The sequence below is a fragment of the Acomys russatus genome, chromosome 15, assembly GCF_903995435.1.
Source record: "Acomys russatus chromosome 15, mAcoRus1.1, whole genome shotgun sequence".
Taxonomy (NCBI): Eukaryota; Metazoa; Chordata; class Mammalia; order Rodentia; family Muridae; genus Acomys; species Acomys russatus.
This window is the reverse complement of record NC_067151.1, coordinates 44,147,621-44,164,790: the sequence shown is the minus strand read 5'-3', so window position 1 is coordinate 44,164,790 and position 17,170 is coordinate 44,147,621. Positions and strand designations below refer to the sequence as shown.

Sequence of the window (17,170 nt, the reverse complement as noted above, 5' to 3'; positions counted from 1 at the left end):
TTTTGAGAAAGGAACTCACAATACAGACCTGCCCTGGCTAGCCTCAAACTCAAGATTCACCTCTTGCCTGAGTGCTGAGATTAAAGCTGCACCACTAAGCCTGGCAATGGCAGACTTTAAAAACAGTTTTCGTTTTGAAAATGTTGCCAGATAACATTTCTTTAGGTAATAGAGTGAGTATACTGGGGTGTTCCTGTCCTAGAAGATTACAGTTTTAAAAGACATTATCACTCTAATAAAACAAGACACTTGTAATACAGTTTAGAAAAATGTATTTTAAACAACTCATAATCTCACAGGCAGAAACCTAGAAACAAATCTAGGTAAGTTAAGTTTGAAGAATGTTCAATAGAAACAAGTTCAACAAAGTCCTTTAGATGCAATTTCTTTTGGGTTCACTGCAACGCTTTTTGTAATATTATATGTTTTATAGATTCCAATAAGTCTATCTGATATCTCAAACATATTATTTCGAAGAGAAATTATGATGAACTGGGCGTTTTTTGTTTGCTCCTAAAAAGAAAGAAAGAAAAAAAAAAGTCACAACAGGCAAACATTCCTTCCCTTACAAAGTTTGTGTGTTGTGTGTAGTAATTCTGATATAGATGATTAACACATGCATATTTGGAATATCAAAGATTTACTCACATATATGTAAAATGCAACAATAGACACATTTTTAAAATCCAGGGCTGCATCAATCTCATCCATGAAGTAGAGGGGGGTGGGTTTGTAGTGGTGAAGAGCGAACACTAGGGCCAGGGAGCTCAAGGTTTTCTCGCCTCCTGAAAGGTTAAAGATCTTCTTCCAACTTTTCTTAGGTGGCCGAACACTGCAGTAATTAAAAAATGTTACTCAAATGCCTTATGTAAAAACAGGATGCGACTTTATGAAGTGTTCCCCATATACCAACCAACCACCTTTTCCTTGCTTAGCCTGTAAGATGTTTTTACAATTACTAGTATTTTAGATTGTGGTTTTCTGAAAAGGGCAATTTCAGTATGTAATGCCTTTTTTTCCTCTTAAAAGTTGTTATCCTCCTGCCTAAACCAGCTGCTTACTGAGATTGCCAGTACACAACCCCCTCGCTTGGCTGTTGGTTAATGTATACAGTGTTTTGTCTGCATGTATAGTTGCAGGCCAGAAGAGGGCACTATATCACATTATAGATAGCTGCAAGCCACCATGTAGTTTCTGGAACTTGAACTCTGGAAGAACAGTCAGTGTTCTTAGCTTCTGAGCCATCTCTCCTGCCTGGCTGTTGACCTGGTAGATTTTTAGGATTTATCCAGCAAGCTAGTTACTAGTTATTTTTTCTTAACCAATGGAAAAAAAAAGTGTTGATGGAGGCCTTTCTACATTGTGTGGCAGTCATTTCACATAAACCTGGCTACCTGCCTGGTCTGAGTGTCTGTCTCTGCTCCCATCTCTGTAGAGGCATGCTGGAACTACAGATGTTTGAATTATATTGCATCTAGCTTTGATTGTAAAAGATGAATTACATATTGTATAACATATATTGCACATATTTCATGCTGTAAACTCAAAAGCACATAAGCATGTTATTTATTACCACTTAAAGGTAGTTCCAACTTTCACTCACTCCCAAGGAATATTAGGAATTTGGAAGATAGGCAGGATTCAAGTCTCACAAACCTGAACGTGATTCCTTCAGAAAAAGGATCCAAACTGTCCACAAGCTCCAGTTCAGCATCCCCTCCCAAAGTAAGCATCTGATAGTTTTCCTTTAATTTATTTGTTATTACATAAAAACCTGCCATAAATTCATTCAGCCTTTGCTTTCGAAGATCTTCATATGCTTGTCTAAAACTATCTCTTTCAGAAGTAATTTTGTCCAGTTCGGCTACTCTTTGCAAATATAATTCTTCCTGTGAGGATTGTAAAACAAAAAGTCCTTTTCACATACAAATCTGAGAATTCACACTGCTTACTATGCAAGATTAAAGAGCTTATTTTAGGCTAAGCAAAATTCATATTAGAATTCACTCATACCTTCTTTTTATACTCAGCTATGGCACCAAGATTTGGTTTCATTTCATGACACTGAGCTTCCAAAAGTGCAATTTCATTTGTTATAGAATCTGGGTTCTTGATTGCCTCAAGATCCTCTGGGCTTAGAACTGATACTGTCTCAACAGGATTATCTTCTACAGGATGCAATTTTAGTTTTGAAATCTAAGGAGAATTGAGAAGAGATGAAAACAGGTTGTGTTTATTTTGTGCATGGTGTATCTGTGCATGCCAAGTGTGTAGATGGCCTAGACACTAGAAGAGGGATCTTGTGGAGCTATAGAGATAAACCTTTTAATATGGGTGCTGGGAACAAAACCATGGGCCCTCTGCAAAAGCAGCAAGTGCTTGTAATCACTAGGCTATCTCTCGAGCTCCCACTTTTATTAAGTCAACATGAAAAATGACAGCTACAAAAACCATATAGGAATTAACTACTTTTCACATAAGCTTTGGTGAGAAGGTACTTGCCCTATTTTAATGTTATATCCTGTAATTTGTAAACTTAAAAAGTGACTATGAAATTAAGAGTCACAACATACCCCCAAAACATCAACCCCTAAATAACAAAAGGCTTTCATATTTTATGTATAGGCACATGTGTGCCTGGTGTCCTTGGGGATTAGAAAAGGGCGTCAGATTTCCTGGAGCTGGAATCAAACGTGGGCTTTTTACAAGAGCTCTCTTTCCAACCCCCCACCCCCAGCCCAAAGTCTAGAATTAATTAAATGGCAATAATTTCACCTCTTTTTGCCAGTATTTTATTTTCGAATTATGTTCAGCAATGTGGCCATCTATCTGTTCAAGCTTCAACTTAATACTCAGTGCGTCTTTCTGAAGGGCATGTTCATTTTCTTGAATAACTTTCAGTTCCTGAAGTACATTTCGATGTTCTTTCTGGATTTCTGATAAGGACTTCTAAAAACCAAAAATATGACAAATACCTTGTCTCTACAAGTCAAACAGGTATTTTTACATTACAAGGGCAGTGTTAGCAATTCCTCTCCATGTCCCACTTTAATAAAAATTTTAATTCACAGTTCTCACATTGTTCCTAATTAAGAAAATTCTAACTCACAACCGACACTTTTCACTGCGTCAAATGTCATATTCCTGTAATGTAGAAACAGGTCTTACCTCTGCAGCTTTTGTATCTTTTATGACCTCTTCTGCATTGTCTTCAATATTTTTTAGTTCTGCTTGTAAGTCATTTGTTTCTTTCTCAGTGTCTTTTATTTCTTTCTCTGTGCGTAAAACGGACTCTTGTGCCTTTTTAAGATTTCTAAAAAGGCAAACAATACAGTTTATGAGGTTTAGTGCAATTTAAAAATGTTTGATTTACTGAACCATCCTTGGTTTTTATATTTATACAAATACTTATAGTCCAAGTTGCATATTTTATTAAAATTTCCATAAAACGTAATAAAGCCTCATGTTAGCTTCTAGTAGACTTTGCTGCAGTTATAACGTTTCTTGACATCAAGGTTTGTTTTGAGACTGGGACACTCTTTGAACTCACAGAGATCAACCGGACGCTGCCTTCTGAGTTCTGGGGTCCCTGGGATTATATGCTACCATGCTTGGCTCCAAGTTGGGTTTCCCTCCCTCAACTCTCTTTAAGTATACTTCCTACTTCTGACATGATTAGCTCCTTTTAACCAGACGATTAAACAGATTAAACAGATAATACAAATTTTAAAAATCTTAAAAGATTTGATTTAGAGCTCGCTCTTACCACTTCCTGTTTCTGTGAAGACTTAGCTCTGCTACTCTTCTCTATGCCAGAGAAACAAAATTTCTATGCCTTGAATAACTGGGTTTTGATATATAACTCCAACTTTTCTAAGGCATATGTGTTTACGAGCTTGTGTGTGTCTTAAATTAAGAGATTAAGTGATAAAATGTTCATTGTAAGGTTTTTTTCCTGCTCAAAGTGTTGCTGGATAATGGCAGTTAAGTTTAGTAAGTAAATCGAATGCAACATTAAATATTTATGCCAGTGTTGAGGAGGGGCGCTAGCAGGCTGAGGGAAGCACGTGCTCTACCTGTCAGCAGTCTTGATGGCTACTTGGGCTTTAGTAATAGCAGAAGCACATTCATCCAGCTGCTTATTTATTTTGTCAAGTTTGTTTTGCTGCGCCTTGAGTTTTCGGTTGTTGATCTCTATGATGGTATCATGTAGCCGTTTAACCTCAGCTTCAACTTTACCAGCTTTCTCAGCCACAGTATCATATTCTGAAATCAGATATTAAAACAGCTGAATTCACTTTTCTATTTTAGTAACTACCATTTGGTGGATGTATGTTTTTCAATTACTTAATTTGATACATGGTATCAAATTTCAGACATTAGGGAAAGACCTAAAACATTTAAGCCATTGAACACATTTCTTAGTGGTTTTACTTTCTCTCTCTTTTTTTTAAAGATTTATTTATTATGTATACAGTGTTCTGCCTGCATGTATGCCTGCAGGTCGGAAGAGGGCACCAGATTTCATTATAGACAGTTGTGAACCACCATGTGGTTGCTGGGAATTGAACTCAGGACCCTTGGAAGAGCAGACAGTGCTCACCTCTTAGCCATCTCTCCAGCTCCTCATCCTTTTTAAAATACTTCACTGGTTATTTACTACATGAGAATTTTGGGGTCTTAAAAATCGCAGTTATGGGTGTGGTGGCGCACACCTTTAATCCCAGCACTCGGGAGGCAGAGGCAGGCGGATCGCTGTGAGTTCGAGGCCAGCCTGGTCTATGAAGTGAGTCCAGGATGGCCAAGGCTACACAGAGAAACCCTGTCTCGAAAAACCAAAAAAAAAAAAAAAAAAAAAAAAAAAAAAAAAAAATCGCAGTTATGTAACCATGTTTTTGTTTTAATCCCAGGTGTGGGATTTGGGGCTGCTTCAGTTTGTCCACAGCTGTTAACTACGATTGTCTCATGCACTAGCAGGGGTATGTGTGATCTTTGTCAACTGTAGATAGTTTAAATCTGGGGACTCTAAGCCCAGAGAGGGAAGGTACATTGAAGAAACGCAGTTGTTCCTGCTCCAGCTAGTTTGTCAAGTGGTCGTGCGTGAAAAAAGGAATTTGGGGTTATCTTGACAAGAGGAAGACTGGACCTGCCCCAAGGAACTCCACGCCTCTAACCAGCAGGAAGTAGTAGTTTAAAGAGGTCTACATCAGTTTTCCCCTCTAACCTTTGTCTCTTCTACTTGGTGGTGTGGTGTGGAAGGGATTAGGGTAGACAATGGTGGGAGATATAAGAACCCAAATAAAGTATTGTAAAAATAAATAAGTAAGTAAATAAATACACCGGTGCCACCCCACTGTAACAATGTGCATAGACTGTTAAACATTAGCAATTGCCTTGTTGAGACAGGAGTTCAAAAGTACTTTCAGCCACATAGTTGAGACCCAATCTCCAACTTAATAAGGAAAGGGAAAAAAAAATACATATATTGTCTATAATTTTGAGGGTTTTTAATTTAAAAATTTATCTTAAAATTAAATGTCCAGTTTTAATGGTTTACTAGAGCCATTGTTCACTTAAAAATATGGATACCTTTGAGAGTTTAAAAAGTAAGTTACAAGGAGTTAAAGAAATGGCTCAGCAGTTTAAAAGAATTGGGCACTTTTACTGAGGTCTTAAGGTCAATTCCTAACACCCACATGGCAACTCAAAACTGTAGTTTCATGAAATCTGATGCCCTCTTCTGTTATGCATATGTACATGCAAATGAAACACCTATATGTATAATATATAAAAACAAAAAACATTATTAGTAATTTAATCAATGTAGTTAATTTTTGTATGAATTACCCCAACCACTCTAGTGGTTCCCTTCTTAAGACTATCACTGCATCTTAGCCAAAGATGCTTTTTAAACCTATTAAGGTAAAATTAACTGTTCAATCTTATTCAATCTTTAACCCTACATTAGTAGAATTTACTGATATCCTCCAGGATTTCTGTGCGAGAAGACTATGCCTCCTGTTTGTAGACTACAGTCCAATGGCATTTGATTTCACTTAGAATCACTGGCAGGTAAAGTCCTAAGGATCTGGATGACTCTTTCCTATACTCCAGTAAGGATCTCTTGTGTTCTTTAAACACTGCAAAATAGCCCCTATTGTGCAGTGTTTGCACTTTTCTACACTCCAAGTGGCTTTCTTACAAGTATCCACATACTGAACTCCCATATTTCCTTGGGTCTATTTCTATCCATTTTAGATGTAAAATATTTGAAAAAAAAAAATTACTATCTTTAGTAGCACTCAGTACAAAGCCTAGCTAGTAGCAGATGATCTTCAAACAAATGCTTAAACATTAAAAATACAAGCTTGATCACATACTTGTCTTAGTTGGGCTTTTTTTTTCCTTTTGGTTTTTTGTGACAGGGTTTCTCTGGCAGTCCTGGAGATCCCCCTGCCTGTCTACCAAGTGCTGGGATAAACGTGTGCATCACCACGCCTGGCATCTTAGTTAGGTTTTTTATTGCTGTAACAAAACACCATGAACAAACAAATTGGGATTTGGGAAAGGGTTTATTTGGCTATCACTTCCACACTGCTGTTCATCACTGAAGGCAGTCAGAACAGGAATTCTCAATGCGCAGGAACCTGAAGGCAGGAGATGATGCAGAGGTCATGGAGGAGGGCTATTTGCTGGCTCACTTGGCCTACCTTCTTATAGAACCCAGGACCATCAGCCCAGGAATGGCACCACCCACAACAGGCCATTCAGCTGGATCTCATGGAGGCGTTTCTTCAACTCTGATGACTCTAGATTGTGTCAAGTGATGCACAAAACCGGCCAGCATACATATAAAATGTAGTTTCAAGTGAATATTCATAGGCACACCAGGCCTGGCCATTTAAATTTGGTGAATGTGTTAAATAAAATGTATCTACAGGCAGAGTCCTTGCTGCCAAATCTGACAGCCAGAGTTCAATCCATGGGACCCACATTCTTTTATCTCTTGTGTTTAGGAAGATAATGCCCCTATTCTGGGAGTATTTTAATCTTCTTCAAAGTGGGTTTCTCAATATCTTGCATGGCATGGTTTTCAATTCCTGAGTTCTAGAGACCCTATTGTTTCAACTTCTATAGGTCCAGATGTGCACCACTGTGTCTGAATGCCTCATCAGATTTCTGGGGCAGAAGAGTATTTGCCTTCCAAGGCTCATGAACTAGACACCAACAGGGATCTCTACTATGGATGTAATGATAGATTTTGGATGTAAGAGCTAAGACCCCATGAGGATAGAAGGTCTATGACATCACCCGCTCTTCCCTTGCATTAAGTAAGACTACAAAGCATACTACACTTCCACAATTTTCCTTTTTTAAAGCTTCCATTTATTCTGATATGTTTTATTTAAAAAAAAAACAAGTGGGCTGGGTGGTGGCACCTTTAACCCCAGCACTTGGGAGGCAGAGGCAGGTGGATTGCTGTGAGTTCGAGGGAACCCTGGTCTACAGAGTGAATTCCAGGACAGCCAAGCCTAAACAGAGAGACCCTGTTTTGAAAAACCAAAAACAAACAAACAAACAAAAAGGGAAGAAAGTATTTGTATTGCTTCAAAATAAGTTGTCTTATTTTTCACTTGCTGTGTGCTTTCTTTTTAGTAATTTACTTTCTTCAAATTCTTCGACTTCTAAAAGCATTTTAAAATTTAATTTTGTATATGCGTCTTTGCTTGCATATATATAAAATATACTGTATATACTTAGTGCCTTCAGAGGTCAGAAGGGGGCATCTGAAACTGTAGTAACAGAATTGATCCCAGGTCCTCTGGAAGAACATTCAATGCTTGAGTCACTCAACCACAATCTACTTATCATAACTACTTTAAAGATTTCCTGTGAGAGCAGGCTGCCCATCCCTCCCATCAGCATGTCATGTGATTGATTATAGGCAAATTACACAAACCACTCAATGTTTTGGATTCCTTTTTCATCAAATGAATTTGTAGGGACTAATTTATAGATTTGTATGAATACAATACCAAAAGCCAAATAAAATCAGCAGAATGACTTGCAAGTGATTTAACTATAATTTGTTATTCTACAAACTGATAGAGTACCGCAAATTTTGAAAATCTTTGGTAAAAAGTTTACTTTTAAGCATACCTTTTTTGAAAGCACTGACATTTTCTTCTAGCAATTTCTGCTTCTTTTTATCTGGAGCTGTAGTAAGCACATTAGCTTCCAGCTCTTTAATTTGTACACTTAAATACTCTTCTTGGTCTGACAAACCCTATAAAAATAATTTAGCATTTATGATCAATATTTTAACTTAGAATAAATTTCTTTGACCACTGACTTTTTAAAAAGACATTTTAAAGACTAACAGGAAACCGGTAGCACCATCAATATAAAAGTAAAACTGACCAGTAAACAAAAGGTTAGAACCCGTATTTGGACAATTCATTTTAAGTGCTTTAAACAGTCAAACACAACTAATTATAATTTCAGGAATCTAGCTTACAGAAATAACAGATGTGCATGTAAAGACATAACTATAATAGTAAATGTGGCTATGAGCATAACTCTAAAAAACATGAAATATAGCAGACAAATCAAGCAAAACAAAGGAAATTATTAAGCAAAGAAAAGTTTTTTGGTATTTGTATAATGTGTTTTAAACATTAAAAATCTATAAAACTTTATACACAAATATATAGATATGCATAAACACATTGCATGTAAGTAAATTTAAAGAATTTAAGTTATGAATCATAGTTGAAGGTTATAATTTAGGTATTTACTAAAAGTTGCCTTAAAATAGAAACAATTGGCCACCAGGCATAAAAGTGCACATCTTTAATCCTAAATCAGGTGGATTTATCTCTATGAGTTCGAGGCCAGCCTGGACAACATAATGAGTTCTAAGAATGTCAGAACTATATAGTGAAAACCTCTCTTGAGAAAAACTAAAAAGGAAAAAAAACCCAAGCCAAAACAATGGGTATGCATAATCAAGAATGCATGCCACTGCTTTGTGAGGAGGAATGTTGTAAGTGGTGATGTAGTTGGCTAAGGAAAAAAAAAAAAGCATATTTCTAGAGTCGGAAATAATCATCTTTTAGATTTCAAAATTGGAAATAACCATCTTTTAGATTTCAAAATTGGAAGCAAACCCAAAATGTTTCTTTGCAATTGCTGTTGAATTCAAATAGTCTCGGCTAACATTCACATACTCAAACAAACATGGTACCTGGATGCTCGCAGTGAACTTTTCTAGTGTATTTCTCATTTCTCGTTCACTATTCCGTAACTTAACTACTGCTTCTTCATGCTGCGCTTTTTGTTCTTGGATTTGTATTGCTTGTTTAGAGTGCCTTTCCCACTGGGATTCCATTTTATTCACCTTCAAAGAAAAGAAGGTATGAAATGTTCTCTAAGGGCCACTATATAGCAGCTCACAACCTTCTGTAACCCTAGTTCCGGGGGATCCAATATTCTCTTCTGGTCTTCTAGGACACCAGGCACACACGGTGCACAGATATTAACACCCAATCACATAAAAAACAAACACCGCCCCCAACCCCAGGCTTCTAACTGGACAAGAATAAAAACCAAAAGCAGTAGTGCCCGTGGATTCCCAGCGACTCCGAAGACCAAGGGACTCTGAAGACCAGCCAGCCTACAAAGCATGGAACCAAACCAGCAGCTTCAGATCCCCAATATTAAAGCTTAAGAGACAATCACCTATTAATTCAATAAAAACATAGCATTCAAACATTTGAACGGAAGGGATTTCAAAATATAGGGGGAAAACTAACACACACTTTGGAAAAAGGTATCCAAGCTAAGAATATTTTAGTGGCTGGATTCATACCCAGTGGCCTTACAAAGGCCAGGCTCTCTGAGCTGTATCCCCAGATGTCCAAAGCTTTTAAAATAAAATTTAGAAACATGGTTAAGAGTCTTTGAAATACCAAAATGAAGTACTTTGACACATGCCTTTAATCCCAGCCTGGTCTACTAAGAGAGTCCAGTACAACCAAGGCTACACAGTGAAACCCTATCTTGAAAAACAAAACCAAACCAAAACAAAAAACCCCAAACCACACACTACAGTAATTCTGTGAAATAAATAACAGACACTAAAAAATTGACTAAATTATGAAAAATCTGTATATACTAAAATGTTAACTAATAATGTTGTATGCACTTCTTTTTACTGTGGTGCTAGAAATCACACCCAGAGCCTTGGTCATGCTAGGCCAATGCTCCACTATTGTGACACCCACCCTTCTTTAAGTATACACTTTTTAATTAACATGTTTTGAACCCCAGAAAGGACTTAACATAATAGCTAACTTTTATATAATAGAAAATCTGTTAAAATTTACAATAGCTAATATTGTACTAAACTAAAAGTGAGCACTATTTTAGATTATGCTTAACCTCTTCTTCAGGGATTTCCACAATCACTGATGAACCCATTCTTCCTCTCATTACTCTGCTTCCACCACCAGTCATTGTACCTGGGAAACATGAGACGTCCGTGTTAAATGTTTTATCCAAGATTAAAAAACTGATTGGTAGGGAAAAAAATCCAACTTACCTGACTGTTCTATGATTTGACCTTGTAGAGTTACCACTCTCCATCGTCTGTCTTTCTGATAAGCCACTCTTGTAGCTTGATCCAAATCATCAGCCACCAAGGTATCCCGTAAAGCAAAGTAAAATGCTTGGCGGATTTCCTCATTCTTCACTTTAACTAAATCAAATAATCGAGGAGTATTTTCAGGAGTTTGAATTTTGGTCATTTTTTTGGCCCACACCGCCATCTAAAAGTTAAAAAAAAAGTGTGCATATGATAAAAAATTAATCTTGTCTTCTACATATTAGAATCTATTTTTTTTTTTTTTTTTTGAGACAGGGTTTCTCTGTATGTAGCCTTGGCTGTTCTGGAACTTACTTTGTAGACCAAGCTTGTCTTGAACCTGCCTTTGCCTCCCGAGTGCTGGGATTAAAAGCATGTGCCAACACACCTAGCTCCTCACTAAGATCTAATTGTGGTTCTATATGAAATTCCTCCCAAGTATTAACTTTATTTCTATACAGTAGCAATGTGCAATTTGAAGACAAAACTTACCACTAAGTTAAAACTGCACTAAAATCTATAAAACTTCGAAGCCATCAAGCACTTGCCCTACCACTTGGAAAGCAGAGAGGAGGACTGCTCCAAGTCCAAAGTCAGTCTGGTCTAGACACCAAGTTTCAGGTTATCCAAGGATACACCTTGTCTAAACATGCACACTTCTACCCAAGAAGGTGAGGAAAATCACTGTTAACTGGGCATTTTGTGCTTCCAAGTACACAATCAAGAGACAATTAACTTAAAGGGTTTTTACAACCCAACAAGACAAACCAATGAAAACAGGCAAAGGTTTTAGCATTTTCCCCCCAAGAAAGATAAAAAATTATAAGCACAAAATATGTTCAATATTAGCCATTAACGAAATGTAAATAAAAGTAGATAGCACTTTACATCTACCAAGATGTACTGTAATAAACAAGATACACCATATGATCCAATATCAACCCTATCCCTAGGGAGGTACCTACACTCACACAAAATTTTGTACCTGAATCTTTGCTACAGCATTATATTTTCAAAGTAGCCAAAAAAAGTATAAACAAGCAACAGAATGGGCAAAGAAAAGTGAAGGATAGTTACATGATACAAAACAGATGAGCCTGAAAAATTATGTAAATGAACCTGTGTAAAAGGACAAAATTATGATTCCATTTAATGTAATGCCCAGAACATATCCACTGAAGCCAAAAGCAAACCAGTGATTGTTGCTGAGGGTGGGGAAGAGGGTGTGTGGAGTGACTCTTAATGCCTATGGAGTGATGAAAATAGTCTGGAGTTAGATAACAGCCATAGATGAGTATGTTTGTGGATATAGTGGGAATAAATGAATTCTACGTTAAAACAGAATTATATAACACATATCTCAATAAAAATTCTATTAAGAAAACAGTGGTTAGTAATGAAAGTTACAAATATCCAGGTGGTGGTGATACACACCTTTACTCCCAGCACTGGGAGGCAGAGGCAGGCAATTTCTGAGTTTGAGGCCAGCCTGGCCAGAGCTGAGTTCCAGCATAGCCAGGTTATGCAGAGAAATCCTGTCTCAAGCCTCCCCACCCTCCAAAAAGAAACATACCAATAGTCATTCATGCACTGGACATGGCTCTAACACTGAAATTTTTTAGTGGAGGCATTACAAATCCAAAATCATGTATACACAGAGTGTAAATTTTGAAACATCAGGGTTAATTGAACAAAGGTGAAGAAAAATCTAAAATTCTAAGGGAAAAATATATGGCACATCAAAGTTATATAGGAAGCTTGTTATGAATACTTACCTTATCCAAACCTATAAAAGTTGCAACTCCAACATTATTTCTTTTCAGGAAGTTTACACATTCCTGGGCTGTATCAATCGAGTCAACCACAATGTAGTCTAATGCATGGCAGCAGGATGAAATAGCAATGTCATATTTTTCATCAATAGCTCCCAAGTCTCCCTAATAATTAAAAGGAATAAAAAGATTAAAGAATTAGATGTTTTAAAAGTATAAATCACTTCATTCCTATTCTTATTTCTTCACCTTTTGGCTTCTGTAGCTTAAGACTGAGCCTTGTACCACTGCACTAAGTCCCCAAGTCCTTGAATGTTATTCTGAATCTATTCCTTATTAAAAAAAGTATAACTCCCATTTTATTTGCCCAATGTATTTTTTTCTTCTGTCCTTCTGTCTTTACATGGGCTTTGGTGGAGGTCATGGTGCAGCACCAGCAGGTCTAAACCGGGCCTTCCGGGCCTCATGAGATGGATTCCTGACCACCTTGCTATGACTGGCTCAGCTCAGGCAGTAAAGCAGCCTGACAGTGAGTGAGCTTGGGAAGCGCGTAAGTGTCAACGGCACTGGCTTCGGAGACGTCCCTGACAGCAGTGACTTCTACAATGTTCTGAATGACGAATTTCTTAATGGCACGAACCTGGTGCAGTTCATGCAGCAAATTGGCTGCTGTGGCCCATTTTAGCACAACCACTCCTTTTTATGGTCATCTTGGAGCCAAGATGTAACACTTGCACGCTGGAAGAGGGCATTAGATCACATTATAGATGGTTGTGAGCCACCATGTGGTTTCTGGGAATTGAACTCAGGACCTCTGGAAGAACAGTCAGTGCTCTTAACCTCTGAGCCATCGCAACAGGCCCCTGAATCTATTCTTAATGGAAGACTAAATCACTACACTTGGGTTAAAGAAGCAGAAAAGTAGACTACAATGTTTCCTTCTCTCACCAACCATCCTTCCCTTTCAACAGGAGAACCAACAGGGAGGCTAATGTGTGCTCAGCAAGCATTCTACTTCTGAGCCATCTCCAATGCTTCTAATCTATAATCTACCCTTGAGTGCTCATGAATATGTGATGTGAATATTTAATGAGTACAGGATGTAAAAACTGTTTTATTTCATGAAAGCATATAATGTGGACATGAAATCTAAAAGACATAAGCAAAACAAAGTTTTTAACTTTTTTTTTAAAACTTTCATATTGAATGTTACCTTGGAATTATATGAGTATCTATGAATCAATCTATAAGCTATATGGTTTTAGATCTTCACAGCAAACAAACAGGATCAGTCGCTCTACTTTCAAGAAAATAAGGTAGAAGCCATCTAATATCAGATATAGACACAACCATATTGATTAAATTCTACTTGTCTTTCCAGATCATTGCTTCCCTTTCCAGAAGGCTGATAGGAAACCCATCAACTGGCTCTTTGGGCTCAAGTCTCAGTTATAGTTGCAGGGCAAGAGATAAATAGAATTGGCATACGTATATTCTTCCAAATCATACAGTGGTTCTCAATGCAAAGGCTCAGAAAGGTAATGAACCCCAAAACTGGTACTGAGTTCTAAATTCATCTCTCAAAAACCACAACCAAACTGTTAAGTATGTTATAAAATCTATAATATATTAAATCCTTATTTTTTTGTCTAAAAGTTCTAGCAGGGGATTGCAACTACTGCATATACTTGATATACTTGGCCAAAACAACAACAACAATAACAACCACCAACTTCTAATTGAATAGGTCACCCTATTAGAATGAGTCATGCAGCTTCAGGAAGAACACCCTTTGAAAGGTGGTGATGGGGACATATACAGAATAGTCAACATCAGTCAAATCAACCATGGTGATTAATAGAATAACAGATTTCAAAGTAGTATTGCCTTATATCCTAAAATTGCTCTTGTTTCTAAGACAGGGTCTCACTATGTAACTCTGGCTTAGAACTCACTCTGTAGACGAGGCTGGCCTTGAACTCCAAGAGATGTGGCTGCCTCTGCCTCTCTAGTGCTGGGATTAGAGCATGTACCACCACATCCAATTTCTAAATTATACCTTTTATAGAAAAAAAGTTTCTTGTGTGGTGCCAAGTGCCTAGTACTGGGAGGTAGAGGCAAGAGAAATCAGAAGTTCAAGGTCCACCTTGGCCACAGAGTTATTTTAAAGCCAATCTGAGCTATATGAGATCCTGACTCACATAAATAACAAACTTTTAAGAGAAAATATTTTGTGTGTGTAGTCATGCCCTCCTGAAACAAAAATGAATGGGATTCTGGGCACAGCAACAATATCTACTTAAGTCAAGGTTAAGAGTGTAATTTGCAATGGCTTGTCTGAGTAGAATGTGATGTACGTTACCAATCTTCCATATATCCCTGGGATCCTGCCAGACTTTTTTTCTTGAATTATTGCATCAAGTACTTTCCCCCTACTTCGATTCATTGCTAAGGAACTCTTTGCTTCTTCAACTTTTTGGAAAAGCTCATGAACCAAACTTTTCAAGTTTATTTCTTCTTGAGTCAGTTTCTGAAGTTCTTTTTCTTTCTAAAAGTGAGAAAATGAAACCAATAAGCATTTGATCTTAAATACACCCAACAGTAACAGAAAACTATTTGTAACATTTCAATAATAGGAGAGGCACAAACTAACCCCAAGCTTCCAGATCACTATGTTGGCCTGGCTTTGAAAACACAGGTGGTGAGTTTCTCCTAATGGAAAGCAGCGAAAAGTACTTGGGTCAGCCAGAGGGAGCCGCCAGCTCTCTTTCTCTCTCTTTTTTTTACTCATACTATCTATATATTAGAAATCCCAGGCCAGCAGCACATGGGTAGAGAAGTATGTACTAGTCCTCAAGTTCTGCCCCAAGCAAAACCAAATCCAAGAACGGGACACCAGTTGTGTGTAGCTGTGAAGTTCTATGGTGGTTATGGCTTTTTGGCTCAAGTAAACATCAAAACAAAAAGGCACAGTCCCTAAGTAGCGTTTGGAAACGGATGAGGGGATAGCTACCAACCCTGGAATAGCACACCCAAGTGCAGTTTCCCAATCTCCAGTTTCGGAACAGCCCCCTTCTCTACTTGCTATGCTCCTCTACTACTCATGACGCAGCGTAGAGGAAATGCTCAAATTATAGATGAACAACCGAAAAGTAAAACAAACCACCACAAAGACATAGTCACTGAACATAACTTAAATTACACTTAAAACTTACACACCAGCAAACTGCCTCATGATCAAACACTATAAACTTACTAATTTAAAAATACTTATTTTTAACTATGTGTACCTGTGTGTAGGTTAAGTCCAAGAGAGTATCAGAAGCCCAGGAGCTGCAGTCACAGGTGGTTATGAACCACACAATGAGGAGCAGCAAATGCTCATATCTGCTAAGCCATCACTCTAGTTCCTCAAATAACTATTTTGGCAGTCTGAGGAGAAACTTGTTCAAGAAACTTAAAACATTTTTATTATTAATCTTCATTTATCTTTATGTAGGCTGCCTACATTCTTAGACTTAGAAAAACATCTTTTGGGGGGGAAGTGGAGGCCAAAAGGCTAGCTTGGAATCCATTCTGTAGCAAACACTGGCCTTGAACTGATCTTGCCTCTACCTCTCAAATGCCAAGATTACAGGCATACTAACTTCTATATGGTGCGAGGGATAGGCAAGCACTCTACTAACTGAGCAATATACCCACCCCGAGAAATCGGGTTACATTATTTCCACGGGACTGTGGTTATTTATTGTTTGCTTTTAGAGACAATACAGTTAATCTCCTCCCATTCTTTTTTTTTTTTTTTGATGTACTTTGGGTGGAGCTCATACAGAAGCTCTGTCTGTACTGATGCCCTATACTTCTAGCCCCAGTGATCATCAGTTAATTCAAATACTTGAGATGCTATCACGTTTGAGATTATATTGAGAAGAATATCTGTATGTCAATTACTTAAAATCCTGATATTAAAAACAAAACAACAACCCCCTGCCCCGCCACACACACACATACAATTCTAGGGTTGACAATGTATAGATGAAATATAGAAGCAAAAATTTACCTTCTTTAATTCTTGTTGAGTCTGAGGAAGCTTTGTGTTTATGTCTCTGATTGCAGCTTTTCTTTCTTTGAGAGTCTCGGAAGCTGTAATTAAAGCTTCCTTCGCCTTACTTAGTTGCAACACTGCTGTATTATGTCGACTGAGATAGATATCAAGTTCTGACTGAGCGACTTCCATTTTTGAACGTGCTTCATTTACTGATTTGTTAAAACTCATAAGTTCCTTTTCTTGAATCTATTAAAATATGAGTTCATTAAATATGAAATATATTTTTAAGCTTAGACTGAAAATTATACTTCTTGAGGTCAATTAAGAAAGAAAGGTTTAAGACGGGCGTGGTGGCGCACGACTTTAATCCCAGCACTCGGGAGGCAGAGGCAGGTGGATCGCTGTGAGTTCGAGGCCAGCCTGGTCTACAAAGTGAGTCCAGGATGGCCAAGGCTACACAGAGAAACCCTGTCTCGAAAAACCAAAAAACAAACAAACAAACAAAAAACAAAACAAAACAAACAAAGAAAGAAAGGTTTAGAGACAGGAGGATCGCTGTGAATTTTGAGGCCAGCCTGGTCTACAAAGTGAGTGTAGGATAGCCAAGGCTACACAGGGAAAACCTGTCTCGAAAAATCAACAAAACAAAAACAGAAGAAAGAAAGGTTTACAAATTTAGTAGGTATCAAAAGTAACTCTTGTAAG

At 37.6% G+C, this 17,170-nt stretch overlaps 1 protein-coding gene across 1 annotated transcript in view; it reads right to left on the bottom strand.

Annotated features, from left to right (window-relative positions):
* Positions 1-244: 244 nt before the first annotated feature.
* The window catches only part of Smc4 (structural maintenance of chromosomes 4), a 33,697-nt gene continuing 16,771 nt past the window's right edge, over positions 245-17,170 (bottom strand). The window contains exons 11-24 of the mRNA XM_051157289.1: positions 16,478-16,711; positions 14,780-14,965; positions 12,421-12,582; positions 10,604-10,829; positions 10,444-10,523; positions 9,248-9,400; positions 8,161-8,287; positions 4,077-4,266; positions 3,169-3,313; positions 2,776-2,949; positions 2,014-2,196; positions 1,657-1,889; positions 649-832; positions 245-513 (exon numbers count right to left, since the gene is read on the bottom strand). Coding sequence (XP_051013246.1) covers positions 361-513; positions 649-832; positions 1,657-1,889; positions 2,014-2,196; positions 2,776-2,949; positions 3,169-3,313; positions 4,077-4,266; positions 8,161-8,287; positions 9,248-9,400; positions 10,444-10,523; positions 10,604-10,829; positions 12,421-12,582; positions 14,780-14,965; positions 16,478-16,711 — 2,430 coding nt within the window. The 3' untranslated portion in view covers positions 245-360. The remainder of the gene's footprint in view (positions 514-648; positions 833-1,656; positions 1,890-2,013; positions 2,197-2,775; positions 2,950-3,168; positions 3,314-4,076; positions 4,267-8,160; positions 8,288-9,247; positions 9,401-10,443; positions 10,524-10,603; positions 10,830-12,420; positions 12,583-14,779; positions 14,966-16,477; positions 16,712-17,170) is intronic.